Source organism: Pygocentrus nattereri, chromosome 21, assembly GCF_015220715.1.
Source record: "Pygocentrus nattereri isolate fPygNat1 chromosome 21, fPygNat1.pri, whole genome shotgun sequence".
NCBI lineage: Eukaryota > Metazoa > Chordata > Actinopteri > Characiformes > Serrasalmidae > Pygocentrus > Pygocentrus nattereri.
Genome location: NC_051231.1, coordinates 23,830,535 through 23,847,115, shown reverse-complemented (window position 1 = coordinate 23,847,115; position 16,581 = coordinate 23,830,535). Strand labels below are relative to the sequence as shown.

The window sequence follows — 16,581 nt, the reverse complement described above, 5'->3', positions numbered from 1 at the left end:
GTGTTGCTTTCAAATGGAGAGAAGAAGAAAACATTCAAAAGTTTTCTGAGGGTCCATTTGAATGTCCATCCATTTTTTCCACATTTAAGCAGAATTAAACTGTTAAAACACTCATTCGAAGTGGACTGATGTGAACTGTATATGCGCAGAAACTGAGGTCAGAATTGTCAGAATTGTTCACAGTGGTGGTGATAGGAACCAAAATTCTGAAGCATTTAGTGCATCGAAAAAGACACTCAAGGAACATATTACATGAAATGGTTTCAAATATGCAGCCCGAGACATTGTTTTATGATAAATTTTAAATGAAAACTTTTTTTTTTAAGCTGCTTGTGGCAGAGAGCTACATACTATGTTCCTGTGCTCTACAGCAAAACAGTCCCGAAGAAAATGCTATTTTACCATCAACAACATTACATATAAAGACAAAACAAAAAAGACATGTAGGTCTGCTGGTCATTTTAATAGTAAATAAAATGGCTGTATCTGTGTTACAGACATGTGACCCCTGGTTCCCATCACCACCACTGGAAAGAGTTAGCAAGTTTCTCTAGAATGAACCGTTTCGCAGCAGAACACTCAGATTGACTTTGTTTACATCTCAGTTATTGAATTATGCAGAAATTGCCAAATTTCCCTTTAAATTTTCAGTCTGAAATGACCTGAACGTGAAGTGAGTTATACATTAAATGAAATAAAACCAGAATAAATGAACTGATGAATCAGTCCATTACAGGAGGCCAACAAAGAAGAGATTAATACAGCCAGCAGATCAGAAGAACTAACAATCAGTTGTTAACCAGAAACTCAAAACACAAAGATCTCTCAGATTCTCAATTATTACAGATGCACAACTGACTGTAATAGGGTGTCTAATTGTAATTGTATGTATCCACACTGACGTTCTTACTGCTTGCCTGACTGGAGTTCTTCACTTCATCAAAAGCACATGAAGATAAACGTGTATTAGCACTGTTAACCTAAACAGATCATATTCTGGGCACAGACGCCCTTTATTTGAAGTGTAAAATCATGTTTTAAATCACTACTTCACTAATCACTAATATCACTCAATCACGAATATGAGGGATGCTAGTTTTATATTACCTCTATTCTCAGTGGAAATACAGGAGGAAATCAAATCTTTATATCAGACAGTTAGACAGTCTGGTTGCGAGTGCGTAGCACCGCCACAGGATGGCGCTGTAGTCAAGCTCGACATGTTGCGAGTGTGAAAACACTGATAAACAGAGAACAGGGGTCGGAAATGAACCCTAGTAAAGCACGCAGAGCGACAGATAAACACCTCCTCAGAGTGCGAGACATCAGATGGTTAAACACATCAGCAACAGAAGCTGCCGTGTCTCCTCCTATTACACACCAGCGCTTCACACCTTCAGACAACTGTTAGAAACTTGTGGGTTTTTTTTTAATATATTTAATCAGAGTACTTTTTCATTTGTCTTGATCTTGATTAAAAACGCCCACCCCTGTTAAACCTCGCCGCTCTTGGAGCCGCCGTGCAGCGTTTGAGCCCTGTTGTGATCTGCGACTGGACTGTGGTCACGCAGCCCGCTGCTCAGGCGCTCTGGCTCTTTCTCTCTGTTCAGCAACAACACGTGAAATCACGCGAGATCGGCGGATCATGAGAACGCGTGGCGCCTTCAACAGACTCAAAACGTGACCCGTTGTTTAAAAGAGCGGCGCTTTACCGAAAGTTCCGCCTTAAATCTGAAATACATTTATTAACCAGAGCAGAAACGCACTGCATGTCACTTTATTGAAAGGTTACCGAGCTGTAAACACACAGTCCAATGCAAAAGTTTGTACGCCCCAGTTAGATGACATGCTTTGTTGATTTTGTAAACGAAAATAAATGCATCCTCTACAGAGACACATGTTAATGCGAATTACTAGTTTATTTGCTGGTTTTAATTTATTGGGGGGATAAATAAAAAATGAAATGTGGCCTGTATAAAACTTACAGTACATTTTATATTAACCCCCCCCCCCCATATGTTCAAATCAAATACACAATGTATCCTTTAAAATTTGTAATCTTACATTATAATAACTTGTGGATTCAGCCCACAAGAGATGCAACAGACATATAATACACCAAGAAATAGATAATAAATAAAGAAATCAACAAGACAAGAATGCACGAGCACAGGTTTTACGAGACATTTAACAGTTTAAGGCGACAAAATGCAGTTAAACATCGCTAATTCTCTCAGACACTGAGCAGCATTAGCGCACTATATGTTTGTTATATGGGGTGCGTCCCAAATCCATCTATTGTTATGTACGTATCTCACGAAACAGGATTGCTCAGTTAACCAGGTAACTGAAATCAAAATGACATGTTCAGTGAGGGACAGTCGTCGCTTTAAAGGGGAATTCCAACGATTTTTTCTAAATGTCTGCAGAATTCAGTGGTTGAGATAAACCGAGTATTTTAGAGTGGTTTGATGTGAATCGACTCAGGTTTCTTTACAATGGTGGTGAAAGGAGCCAGGAGGCCTCATATCTACAGTGCAAAAATAGCCAGTTTATTTACTAATAAAGCACCACCGAGGCTCCTGGGTTTTTATATGCAGTGTTGATGGTGGTGGTGGTTAATACGTTTTCTTTGGGGACGTTTTTTGCCTTACAACATACTTCGTGTATCCTTCCACTATTTACTGATTAAAATAAACGTATTAAAGTAGCTTTAGACTAAAACTTGATCAGAAAACGGTAAAACAATGTCCCAGAAATCTGGCTGTGTATTCATAACCATTTCATGTAACAACCTCCTGTGAGGGAGCTTTTAGAGGCATTAAACTCCTCAGATGTCTGGTTCCTATCACCTCCACTGTGAACAGTTCTGACTCAGCAGCTAATTTCTCTAGAACGAAGCCTTTCACACCAAACTGCTCTGACTTTACACCTTAGCCATCTGACTGCTTGACGTTTTGGAAAAATGAAACTAATCCAGTTTACTGAGAAATCCAGCTTTGTGAAATTTATGTAAGGGGACTATTAAGACGGGAAAGCTTTCATAGTTTTGAGTCAGACCTGCCTCCTCTCTCTTGACGCAGAAGTGGCAAGCTAGCTAGGTTAGCCAACTGCTAAGCGAGCTACGTTTGAGTGACAAATGTACAACTTAACAGCTAAAACTGACATAGTGCACACTTCAGCTGCGATAAACGCCATAGTTTAGAATGTACTTGTATCCTAAAGGTTTAAGGACTATAAATGCTTAAATGTGAATGTAGGTTTGGGAACGTTAGAGCGGTTGGTCACCATCTTGAGCTCGTCGTTTCCCGCCGGTTTGATTTTCTAGGACTCGAACGCAGTTTTTCAGTCCAAAACCACAAACTACTGCACTTCCTATGGCGCTATACTCCTTTAGTAGCGCTTTAGACGGAGGTTATGCGTTCATTCAACGTTTAACGTTGCACTGTGGGTACATTGGGGAGCAAACATGTTAGTTTACAGCACACAGAACAAAGTTATGGTCGATTCGATTCAACAGACGCCCACAGTTACCACACCACACGTCAGCTGCCCCAACATCACCAACACGACCAGCAGCGGAGTTTACCGAACCGATTCCGCGATTCTTTTCCACTCCGTGGACGGCATCTAGAAAACACAATTCAAGTCAACTTTATTCTCCCTAAAACGACTCTGTTTGGTGTCCACGGAAAACGGAAACCAGCAACATCCTCCAGAAACAGAATGTGCCAAATGATCTAATTTTACATTGCGGTTAACAGACAGTTGTTAATGTTATTCACCCTAACACCACAGACGCGTGCAGAGGCTGGAAAAAAAAAAACTCAGTTCAGTTGGTTCGGTGAGTCGGTTCAACAAAACGATTTGTTCATGAGTCGCTCACGACCACGCGGCGGCAAACAGCAGCTCGGGAAACGAAAAGAAACGTTGCAAATAGCTACGGTCACGTTTTCGCTTCGTGAACGCTGCGCTGCATCAGGAAAAATCTCCAGCAACAGAAAACGCTGCGAGTCGCGCTGTGTGTAGCAGCTTCGCTAAAGGGGGCAGATCGGAGACTCGGGCGAGCAGAAACAGAAGAAAGGAGGAGAAAGAGCAGAAAGGGCACCTGTGACCTGAGCGAGGACTTTGCATCAGGGCGCCGAGCTGGATTTATGAGACGAGGCTAACGAAAGGGACAGAGTTGTGCTAGTGCTGATCTCGCCATCGGGAGCAGAGCAGAAGTTTTGTTGTTGTCTTTTTTCGGTCCGGCTTGTTTTTGTTGCAGAGAAAGAGAGAGCGCGAGGAGAGGAGAGGGAGGTAGAGGAGGGGGGCTGCTCGGCAGGAATGTCCCAGAAGGAGAGACCCACTTTCTATCGGCAGGAGCTCAACAAAACGATATGGGAGGTCCCGGAGAGATACCAGAACCTCTCCCCGGTCGGCTCGGGGGCTTATGGATCCGTGTGGTAAATAATGTCTTCTTCCTTTGTGCCATTGCATAACAGTTACTAGGCGAGCTCTTGCTAAACCCCTGTGTGCACGCACACACGCACGAACTCTGAAGTTTCCACGAGGCTCCCTGTTCGCCAGTTTCTCGTTCGAATGTCCCCGTTCCTCCTTAAACGGTGCAGTAGTTACATTCAGTGCACCGTTTAAGGCGGAACGGGAAAATTGGAACAAGAAGCGGACTTCAGCTTTATGAAGTTTGCTCTTCTGGTGCATACTTAGGTCGTCTCCTGTGCACTTGTGCATGCTACACAAGCTTTCTTGACTGCGATTTAAGTTGTGCATTCTGTGAAAATGTGACGTTAGACCCCATTTTGGCCACATTTGAGCCATTACTGGCATTTGCACGAGAGAAGACTCGTGCATTCATGTCTAAGCTGCAGCCCTCCAACTACTGTTGTCGTGCATGGCCTCCAAATGCAGGGATTTGTGCAGCAAACGGTCTTTTGCCTCTGAATGGCCCCTCTTTTGTTTACTGCTCGTGAGGCAGGGAGGGCTCGAGGAAGATTCCCCTTGCATATTTTCCACATAGACTAGACTAGACTAGCAGGACTTTGGAGGCCTCGCGCTCCATTGTAACGATATTGCGTGTGAAACGTGTACGTGCAAGTATTGGGAGAAGTAGTGAGAAGGTTTTTGTCATTTCTTAAACCTACAATATTCATAGCAGAGAGATGAAACCATCCTATGGGGTCTTTGTGACGGGGGCATCTGACAGAGCATGCGTGGTAAAGAGCAGCTCTTAATGTTTTTTACTGTAATCCATACACTGAGCTATGTCACGTGCTTCAATGCATGAAGGGGTGCCTTTGCTGGCAGTGCATGCTGTGCTGGGGCTATAGGGGCTGGACAGAATGATGTCACCCAGCGTGGCTGCTCTGACTCATACTTCCAGGATTAGGTGGTCTCCTCACCGCTGGTTAGTCATGCAGGATGGGGCACCCAGCTCCTACATAAGTCACACTTAAAGAAGCTTTGTGCTACTGTACCACAGCACACTGGTCAGCCCTTCCCCAGAGGGCAGTTTCTGCTGTTAAGAATGCTTCAGACAAGGTCTCAGTGCGAAAGGTGGACGGTGATGGGTTGGTGTGGCCGGAAGAGGTCAGAGCAGGGTGAGAGTTTTAGGGATGCAGTAATCATGAATGTTTATGATCGAGTCGGGTTGTGATTTATTTACAGTTTAAGTAATATAACCAGTGAACATACGCGTGTGATTACATTTTGATGTCATGTTGTTGGTAAAATTGTCATAAAGCTGAAAACGTGTTTTCGTAGGGGACTAGTTTGCCTTAAAGTGCCCTGTATGTAGCACTTGCATCAGTTTAGACCAAACCCCAAGCATCAGGCAGTGTATTCATAACCACCAAATAAACCATGTAAGGGAGCTTTTAGAGGCATTAAACTCTTCAGATCTCTGGTTCCCATCACCACCACTGTAAACAATTCTGAGTAGTTTCTCTAGAGCACAGCATTTTACATGAAACCACTCTGCATGGCTTTTTTACATCTGTAACATTTGATTATCCATGTAGTTTGAAAAATCGGTTGAATTCCCCTTCAAAGCAGCAAACAGGCTCACACTCTGCAGGATAAAAGACACATTCATATAAAACACATAGGCTGTTTGGTTAGAGCATAAGCATGTTTGCACAGCATTCAGATGCAGCAAGTGTTGCCAGCTTAAATGCAGCTGTTCCCTATATGAGCCTCAGTAAAACTAAATCATCTGATTGCTGACCGTCCAAAATCCTGGCCAGCTCTGGTTATGCAGCCTTAGACCATTCTGGGGTTACAGTGCGGCCATCGTCAAGGTCAAGTTGTAAACGACAGGAATCCTCATAGGCTGGGTTCAAATGGCACGCTGTCCAGAGTTTCCTGGACGGTCCTCGAACATGCTGGAGCATCCTGTTCCAGTGGCACTCTTGGACCATAAATAGTTCATCGTGCCTTTGCCCAGTACGTGCCAGCTTAGTAAATTACTCAATTCACAAGTGAGTGATTATCTCTGAACTAGAGCACCATGTTCTGCTTCAGGAAGCTCAAATTTGGGCTGGAAATAACTACCTGTTGTAAATATATAATGCTTTTTTGGTCGTAGCATTGTACCTTCAGTTACACTTGCATGATACAATACCGATATTGATATGCAATACTAAGTATGAAATGCACAAGAGCCCATAGTTTTTTATTGTGTTCTATGAGTATTCTGAGCAATCTCAGGCGTTCCAGATGAGTGTTCAGTGGGCGTTTTGAGTATTTAGATGAATCAAGGCTTTCACATGCACATGCTACATGTCTCGCCAAAGTGTTTATGACATATACAACTTTATATATTTATATATATTATATACACAATTGTATCATTCCCATGCTCAGTGGAGTGATACAGTTGTTGCGGAAAAAAAGGGCTGTTATCATAAATCAGTCTGTTGCCAATCAGATCACGCCATAGGAAGTAACTGCTGTATAATAATGATATTAATAATAATAATAACAACAACATTGTTCTTGTTGTTGTTGTTGTTATTTGTACAGTCTTGTACATGAAAAATGCAGCGCAAAGTGCTTTACAATACAAAGTGAAAAAAGGATTCAAAAATTTAAATTAATACTAAATAAGTGCAACAAATGAAAGCAATTTGTTGAAAAGGGGGTATATTATTAATCTCTAACATTATAATTAAATATAATACATGATATTAAATATGAATTATATTAAATAATATAATTATAATCCTGTAATTAAAACACACAAGATTTAAGGTATCAGTAATAATCCAATAAAAATACAGCTAGCAAGAAAATAAAAGTAATATTTCAGTAAAAAGAGAGATGTAAAAACCAGTAGTAACATTTAATAGTGGATTTTAAAGGAAACAGGCAGTCAGTCAGTGAAGTGATGCTAAAACTGCTCTAATGTGATCTTGTTTTCTAGTGTGTGTTCATATTCTTGCTGCTGCATTTTGCACAAGTTGTTTGCAGTATTTGTAGGATGCTCTATGAACAATGCATTATGGTATTTGAGGAAAAAAGCATAAATCACAATTTATCAGTGTGTTTTGTTTGGCTGTACTGTGGAGCTGCGTTCAGGAGCTGTGGATTTCTTCTCAGCCCTCTTACTTTTAGCCTCAGTTATTGGTGGGAAAAGGTGTGTGGCTGGTGTTGTTAGCTTTGTTATTTTCTGGAGCTAAAAGAATGGATCTCGCTGTGCTGGAACACAGCCATGTTGGGTATTTCCCCTGGGCTGCAGTAAGCTACTGTTGTGAAGATGACACATGGAGCCAGCAACATGCTTTCCATTTTTGCACCTTGTGAGGGAATGTCCTGAATTTCCTGCCTTGGAATGTTCTTTATATTTCATACCGTGGATCTCTGACTAGAACTAGACCGGTTAAAGCCGACTGATAAACGGGACGTTCTGTTCTTGCTTAATCGTGGCGTTAAGAGAGACAGGTGTAGACAGGTGTAGTTTTTTTGTGTCTGAGCATCTAGAGAAGTTGAAAGTGATCATAACTGAGAAGGAAAAGTTTTTACTTTTAGTTAAGTGAAAGTGAGGGTGATCGTCTTTAATGTAAAAGCCATGTGCGGGACAGCAGTGCGATGAGCATTCATAAGCAGTGAGTTTTCACTGTTTAACCACAGCTTTTTCAGATCTGACGGCACCAGGCAGGAAATTCAGAGTTAATGGTTGTCTTGATCGCGAGCCCAGACCATCTGGCCAAATTTGTGCTGCATTTGCAGGAACTTCAGGGGATTTTTCACCTCGTTCTGGCACAGGCTTCTTCTGACCTGGCCAAGGTTGTTCAAAGGACATTCAAAGCTGTCTCTTTTTTTTTGTTGTTGGCATCTTGTAATCAGGTGAATCAGCTGAGACGGCCTAATGTGCAAAGGTTCATTATGCTGAGTAATTTCCTTGAACTCATTTGCATGGCGCTCTCTCCAGGAGACTTGCTTGTTTTTCCATAAAAACAACAGAACCTTGTGAAGAGCAAAACTATTGCATTGCTCATGCACTCCTTTTGTTGTAGTGACAGCGTAAGCCTACATCTGCTGGATCTTGTCTGCAAACCTCACCTTCTCAGGCACTCGGCTGACTAATGTGTAACAGTGCCTCCTGCCTAGATAAGGAAATGGGAGCTGTCCCTCAGGCCCTGGTGGTTTCCCACGTTTCACAATCGCTATTTGACTCACATTTTCCACTCTGTTTTGCACACTCAATTTCATATGCTGTAGGTCATCATGTCATGAACTCCAGGGTCCTCATGGCTTCTGCTTTCTATTTAAGCAGAAATGGCTGGAACTACTGATAAAATATCAGTATCAGAGTATCCAATGATATATATGTTTCCAATAACAAAGTTAATGAACCCATGCTTTCCGAGTATTGCTACTCTATGCTGAAAGAATGTCTTGCACACCCAACAAGGCTTATTCTGATTCTGTTTCTCTGGAATGACGCCAAAGGGAACCTTACACAGCAGTGTGTACTCCAGATATGTTTTTCAGGCCGGATCTGAAAAGGCTGCCAGAGTTGTTGTGAAGTCTTTAAATGCATGAAAGGCCAGAACAGAATCATTACCCGGATTTATTTTTAATAAATACACTGCAGTTGTATGCAAACGTTAGTACATCTCTAGGCTTTTGTTGGCTTTCCAACTTAACATGCCCTTAATATAAAATATAACTTTTATGCATATGTTATTGCACAGTTTCTATGTGTTTGCTTCTGCACAGGCCACATTTTCTGTAGTTTTTTTTTCTTTCCCTGATGTTAAATTTAGCAATTAAACAGTAATTGTGCATTAAAATGTGCAGAAATTGTTCCCTGTAGAGGATGTATTAACTTATATTCACTTCAGCAAAACATGCCGTTTAACCAGGGACAGACAGTACATGTGAATACATCAAGGTTTACATTCTCAAATTGACATTTTTACATTTTCAAGACATGCTTTGGCCCCCTTCCCTGACCTGATCAATCTGATGATCTGTGTTTGTGCTGAAAGAATATTCAAAGAGAACGCATTAAGAACGTAAGACCTAAGTCGATTACTTAGGATGTACACTAATTATCCATTATTGGCATCATATCTTCATCAGAATTATGTTGTTTTTGCATTTGAGACCTGATCATCAAACTGAACCTTCTTTCTGAGCCTGTGTGTGTGTGACGTGGATGCATAAAGGCATATGATACGGTCTGAAAAACTCCCATGAAATCTGACCCGACACCTCTAACTTTTAAATTATTACTGCAGCCTTTACAGTGGGTCTTACAGCACGGTTTTTCCTGACTCAGTAACGCTGCTTCTCGCACACAGCACAGCTTTAAGTTCTAGATCGTTTTCTTTGCTGAGAAGACATCACATACATTTTCTGGGGGCTTGAAGGTTTAATGCAGAGTTCATGCCAGTTCATGATCTCTGTGTTATGAAGTTACACTTTGCAACCTTAAACCTCAAGACCAGATTGAATAATGCAGGACAATTAAAAAAAAATGCAGTTCTTGAGATTTGAAAATTGCACTTTTACAAGAAATTCTGATTTAAAAGCAGTTAATCGTTCAGCCCTACACAGTAAAACACCTACATTTTGGTCAAGTTTTTGTTATCTGTCAATATCAGTGTATAAAAACACCGGTATACCATGGTAGATAGTAAAAGAATGACAAGATGTTAGCCAGAACAGACACTGTATTAAGCTTGTTCTTGTCTCAAATGCTGAAAGGAGTTATCTCATGTCAGCACCACACCCTGCAGGGAGTGAGTGTGTTGGAGTGGGATTTGTCCATACAGAGAGACCGCTCTGAGTCACACATAAAGTCTTATGTAAGATATAAAGGGAAACGTTAAGAAGCAGGATGCAGCAGTCTAGAGTCCACAGCTTGCTGCTGTTCTTCTCTGCAGGCAGTTTGTGTGTGGAAACAGATGATTTGTCTATTGCATTCCTATAAACTTTATCAGTCTTGTTACTGAAGATTTGCCTCTCTTGCTAAACTCGCTACAGTCGTTAAGTGCTTGTTTGCATGATTACCTCATTTCTTGTTTACTGGCGTTCTACTTCAGTTTCCTGTGAAAATGCTATGTTTGATATTTGATAGACCACAAGTGCTCGAGCATGCTCTACTACGTAAGTGTGCAGGTTATGTAATATCATATTGTGTTGAAATCTGTGTAGTATTCTATTGGGCTCAGCAATGTTTGTTGTAGTTTTAAAGTATGAGCATTGCTCCTTTCCTTTATCATGGCTCGTGGTTTAGTCCCCAGTTCTTTTCGTCCCAGTGGCCTATTGTACATGTGTTGTTATCTGTCTTAGCCGACAGTTTGGCGAGAAGCGTTCTTTAGGGAATGCTAATGGTGCATGTGCTTTTGTCTCCCTGCATCTGTAAGAACTGGCCTAGTTGCACTTCCTGGAAACCCTATTCACTAACAGTTTGACCACGCCAGCCCAAACTGTTATGGTAACTGCAGAGCCATTGTTCTGAAAGATCACCGAAACACGATGGGGGGGATTATCTTCGCATGAGCTTAATTTTTCCTAAAGGGAGCTGTTGTGAATGGAGACTGGAGCTAGAATTGTGAGCTTGGTGAGCTGTTTAGAATTTGCGAGTTTTCTTTTGGCTGCAAAGAACTGCACAACTGATAAAAGTACTTTCTTGGCAATAACAGAATACACTGTAACTTCAGTGTGCCCTCATGCCTATTATTTAATCATTAAGGTCCAATTGTGTACCCTCAGTTTTAAAGGTATGCATTTACTTTCTCAGGGGGAATGTGCATATGTGTACCTTTCATGAACTTTTTTGAATTGAAAAATAACCAAAGGCCTGGACGCAAGTCAGGGAGCATGGAGTCAATGCAGCTTAAAATGCTGCTAATAAATTTGATAATTTCCCTTGAGGGTACCAACTCAGTGCAATTTTTTAGGGCCGTCACTAGTAGTAGTAGTTGAGTAATCTAGTGATTTATTAAGACTAGTGATGCATTGATACCATTTTTGATACCACCCGTGCATGTTTTTAAGTACTTGCTGATACCACTTGCAAAACCAAAATGAGTAACCTGCTTAGAAATAGGTAGTTGATGGTGTAAATGAGTGCGTTTTACCTTAACAGTGAAACCATTCAAATCTAGCTGCTTTTTATGACATGCATGAGATAGTTGAGCTACATTAGTTACCTTGCAGTGGAGAAGAGTGGGTTTTGTTCCACATTAGAAATTCATATATTGAAAGATTTATATAATCACACTACAAAAGCGCTTGGCCCGGCTGATGTGCTATGTGAAACAGACCCCCTACGCACATCCCTGTCTTCAGGCATTTGTCATTTAAGTTGTTTTATTCACAATAACACATTATGCACCCGATTACTGAGCAAACACACTGAGAAACTGTGCTACAGTAGCTTTGTTAACTTGTGCCACACTTGACAATAAAACTAAAAGCAGGTGTAAATGGCTAAGATGATATGGTCTCTCTACAGTATATTTTAAGAAGACAAATAAAAAAAATCTGTATATTGAAGTTCATGCATTGCAATTTTTCTTTTCAGTCAAACAGAGTACAGTCGTCAGACTTTGGTAACAAATGTTGACGTTTTTGCCTCTGTTTTGTTGGCCTACGTGTCTCCACCCGTATTGGGAAAGTGGCTACAATTAGTGTTTGTGTGTGTTTAAAAACAGGCTACAATCATACTGGTGGGAATATCCCAAGGTACAATGTTAAAATTGACCAGTGACTTTGTGCTACAACATCAGAAACTCCTCTGTGAGAGCAGAACCTCAGTCACTTGCCATCTTTTGTGCTTCGTTCGTTAGCGTGACCGTGTATGCTATGGTTACGTGACATGGTATCAGATGGTATCAGAAGCATTTTTAAGAAGACGAGCATGAGCAAATGAGCACGATGCATGTGTAGCTACAAACATATGTGCATTCATGTGATCCTGCTGGTGTGGGTTTCCACTCTTTCAATAATGCACACAAAAGCTGTTTGAGTGCTAATAGCTCCCCTTTTTTCAGAATCTTCAGACAGCTTAATAATAACCTATGGATGACGTGTTTATAATTCAAGCTGCAAATTAAACATGAAGCCCATTTCTTTCAGAATGTAAACTTTAATACATTCTTTTTTTAATCAAGTAAAAGTGACACCTAGATTTTTCAGAGATTGTTCCCCATACATTTCATCCCTTTGTTGTGATGTCTGCACTCATCAGCACTCAAACCTTTCAGATATTAAAAACACCTGTAGATTGTAAAAATTTTCATTACATTTTAATTTATTATGTACGGAATAACTTGTCTTAATAGCAAAGAAGATGCTTTGAGTGTCACAATATATACCTGAAATATTAGCAAAATATAGTTTTATATTAAAAAGAGATTTTTTTTTTACGTATTGAAACATTACATTGAGAGATCCAGAAATATACAGTTGCATGCAAAAGTTTGCGCACCCTGTTTTGTTGATTTTCTAAGTGAAAAACACATTCTGCAAAGAGAATATACTTCTTCACATTTGAATACAACATTACTGTTTAATTGCTAAATTTAACACATTGGGGGGAATAACTAATAAATTACATAAAATATGGCCTGTGCAAAAGTTATGGCACATTTTTATGTTGTATATTCTACTTTTTTTACTGGTATGTTTGTAGAGGTAAATGTCATATGTTTGTTCCTTGTAGAGCCATGTTAACTTATTTGCATTCAGAAAATCAACTAAACATGTCATTTGACCAGGAGCATTGAAACTTTTGCATACATCTATTGATGTCAGGCTTCCACTGACCTGGTAGATATTCTTGTCTTCCTTAGAAACACAGGGGAACTAGTCTACTTGAGAAGTGCTTACCATGAGTAGCTTGTTATAGATTGACTCCGGTCTTATAAATGATGCATTCCAATCTAATTTTCTGCAGCCAGATATCATTCTGAAGAATCCGTTGTGCTTATATAAGCCTTACATAAGATGTAAAGTGGAACGTTAGGAAGCAAGATGCGGCATTTGCTCTGCTACTGCTTTCTCTGCAGGCAGTTTGGGTGTAAAGCTTTGTCTGTTCCATTCCAAGGAATCTTATCACTTCTCACTAGAGATGGTGTGTATATTTATATGGTATGTGTATCAGACTGAAATGGGCAGAAAATACTAGATCGGATATTGGAGGAATCCAAATCTGATCCACTCTTGTAACAAACCTAGCCTGAAATAGCACACACTTCTACTGTGTGATGTGATGTTGTTAGCTGCATATTTCTTCCTCTGGGATAGTAGAATTTTTGGGTAGTATGAACTTGATGGCCTACTTTTAGATCTGGGGTGAAATGCTTTGATTATACATATTAAACCATGGTAGCTAAAGCTCATTTTTGGGTCAGTTTTGGCTGATACTAAACGTAACAGTATTGATATCAGTAGGAGTGGGCTATATAACCAACATATAATATCACAATGTTTCAAGACATTGTCACAATACACAAAATGTATCAAGATAATTTGTTTTTTAAATGGTGTGTTAAGTTGGAATAGAAAAGACAGAACCAGTAGTGCCACATAAAATAGAAACAAGGTTTTGTAATAACCTTTAGTGTTATTTAAATACTGATGGCCACATATCCAGAAAAGCATATGACATAAATTTATCACAAAACCCATAAATATCACCCTATTGTCCACACCTAAATATCAGTATGAAACGATACAGTATTTTCCCATCTTTACTTGTTGCAGACTGACTTCCCTCTCTTGCTGTACTGCATTGAGTTGCTGTCTGCATGATGTTCATGTGATTATGTCCTTGTTTACTGCTGCACTTCAGCCTCCTGTGGAAATGCTATATGTAATTTGTTGATTTATTATACACTTTGGTATTTATCAGCATTGTTAAATAATATCCTCACCAACCTCTATTAAAATCTCTTCCTTTTGAAAGTGACTCATCCTTTGTTTCTTCCTTCCAGTGTAGTTTCAAAGTTGTGAGTGAGCTTTATGAATTGTTTGCTGTTCTGAACTGTGACAGTCCAGATAAGGAGACTGACATTGTGTTCTCCTCCGCAGCTCAGCGTATGACGTCAAGACAGGCCTGAAGGTCGCCGTGAAGAAACTGTCTCGGCCTTTCCAGTCCATCATCCACGCCAAGCGCACGTACAGAGAGCTACGGCTGCTCAAGCATATGAAGCATGAAAATGTGAGTGCTTATTTCCAAAACATGCTAAACATCAATTTCTCACCTTTATTATCTCATGTTTTATTAATGGACCTGAATTATGTATATAGAGGTAATAATTCAGGGTCACATTACAGGCGAACTTTGTTTGAGGAGATGCAAATGTGAATTGCATTCTGTGCACTAGAGGTTGTCAAAATAAAAGCCACTCATAAAGTGTTAGACTAAAGGTCCTGTGCAGAAGCGCTTTTTATTCTGTATATATCGATTCATCATATTTTGGAATTAAGTCTTTGTAACAGTACGTTATATAAGGTATACAGAATTTAAAATTAAAGAAGGAAAAGATATTGGGTCCATATTTGCTATTGGTCGTTATCAGAACCAGAATTGGGAAAGAAAAAGTCACAAGAAATTTGGTGTATCCCCATTCTTAGGTAACATCAGTGCAAAACTAAAGAAGCAATCTTTGGCTATAGGGCTGTCAAGATCATGACATTGTAGTTGATGATTAAAGGTCATATAAATAAAAGCTATTAACAATTTGCGTACAACTATTAAAGTACTAATCTTAAAGGGCCAGATTAGCTGATCTTGCTTCCTTGGTGTTCACTGAAATTAATGTCTACAGTTGCAGAGTCATGTGTAGAATCTATCAAATATTTTTTTTCTGAAAGTGAAAGAATAACTCTCATTCTGTTAGCATGCATACTAAAAACAATTAAACAAACAAGTATGTTACAGCTATTTCCTTAAGTCTCATGATGTCCCAATGATTGCATTTATAGCTTCTCTTAATTACACTTATATGCCTCCACCCAGCACAGCCAATTCAGAGTCTGCCTGCAGCATAATATGACTCTGAAAGCTAATGACCATGGAAAGCAATTCCAGTCAGCTCAAATAATTGCGATGAGGCAGTTATATAGTAATTGTGACAGGCCTACTTGATGGGCTACATGGAAAAAGGGAAAACATTTAGTAAAATATATTTTAGCCTGAACATTTTTTTTTCTTTTAGGCTGAAGTATTTAATAATGAACCAGCTTTTGTGTTCATGCACAAAAACCAGCATCTCTCAGCTATGTTTATCTCGTCACTGAGTTCTATGACTGTGCTTAAACCAGTTCCCACGCATTCCCTCCCTCCACTTTTGTCGTTTTGCTCTGGGCTTTTTGATTTGCTCTCCCTACGCACTACGCTACAAGTGTTTTCTTCCTTTTACTGTACCCGTAAAGCAGAATCCTCCGTTTGAGTGAGCAGAGCATCAGGCCTGACTCCAGCATGGCAAGCATTTCTCAGTTATGAAACACTATCGATCACTATCTCTCTTTTGTAAGTTTTCTTTGAGAGATGAGGCGAGAGAAAGGGGTTGTTAAAAGTGCTTTTGCATTTTGCAGGTTGGTGTGCAACTTGATACCACTGCATGTGCTGTAAAAAGGTTCAGAGAGCGTTTTAATTAAAATGTAAAAACCCTGGTTACTGAATGGTAAAGGTATCTCCTCTTTGTTTTGCTTGCTCACAGATATGAGTATTGTCGCTTTTCACAATCTTGCGTGTTTATGACCAGCTATCAGATATGATTTTCAAAATAAGACACCACAATATAGCGCGCCTTAACTGCTGTGCGATATCAGACATCAAAAGTCTGCAATATGCAAATGAGCCTCTAAGCAATCACTAAATGTTTTATCGTGTGCTATGAGCATCGACATATTGGCAATCACGGATGTACTTTGGGTGTCAGGATGAAATTAGACATGATCTTGATCCACATGATCCAACAAATATAAATGATTTTGGCCAAATATAATGCAGGTCACGCCAAGTTTTTCATTTCACAGTTGAAATATGTGAAGTCGATGTGAAGAAGATGCATATCCCAGCCTTACCAGAGCAGCCCTAACTAGAATATTGCACCTCTG

The 16,581-nt window shown here is 40.0% G+C and overlaps 1 protein-coding gene across 2 annotated transcripts in view; it reads left to right on the top strand.

Moving 5' to 3' along the window:
* Positions 1-3,851: 3,851 nt before the first annotated feature.
* The window catches only part of mapk14b (mitogen-activated protein kinase 14b), a 40,425-nt gene continuing 27,695 nt past the window's right edge, over positions 3,852-16,581 (top strand). The window contains exons 1-2 of one of the 2 annotated variants that reach the window (XM_017712743.2): positions 3,852-4,445; positions 14,548-14,677. In XM_017712743.2, the coding sequence (XP_017568232.1) occupies positions 4,327-4,445; positions 14,548-14,677 (249 nt within the window). In that variant the 5' untranslated portion in view covers positions 3,852-4,326. The remainder of the gene's footprint in view (positions 4,446-14,547; positions 14,678-16,581) is intronic. The other variant, XM_017712734.2, reaches the window with a different exon arrangement.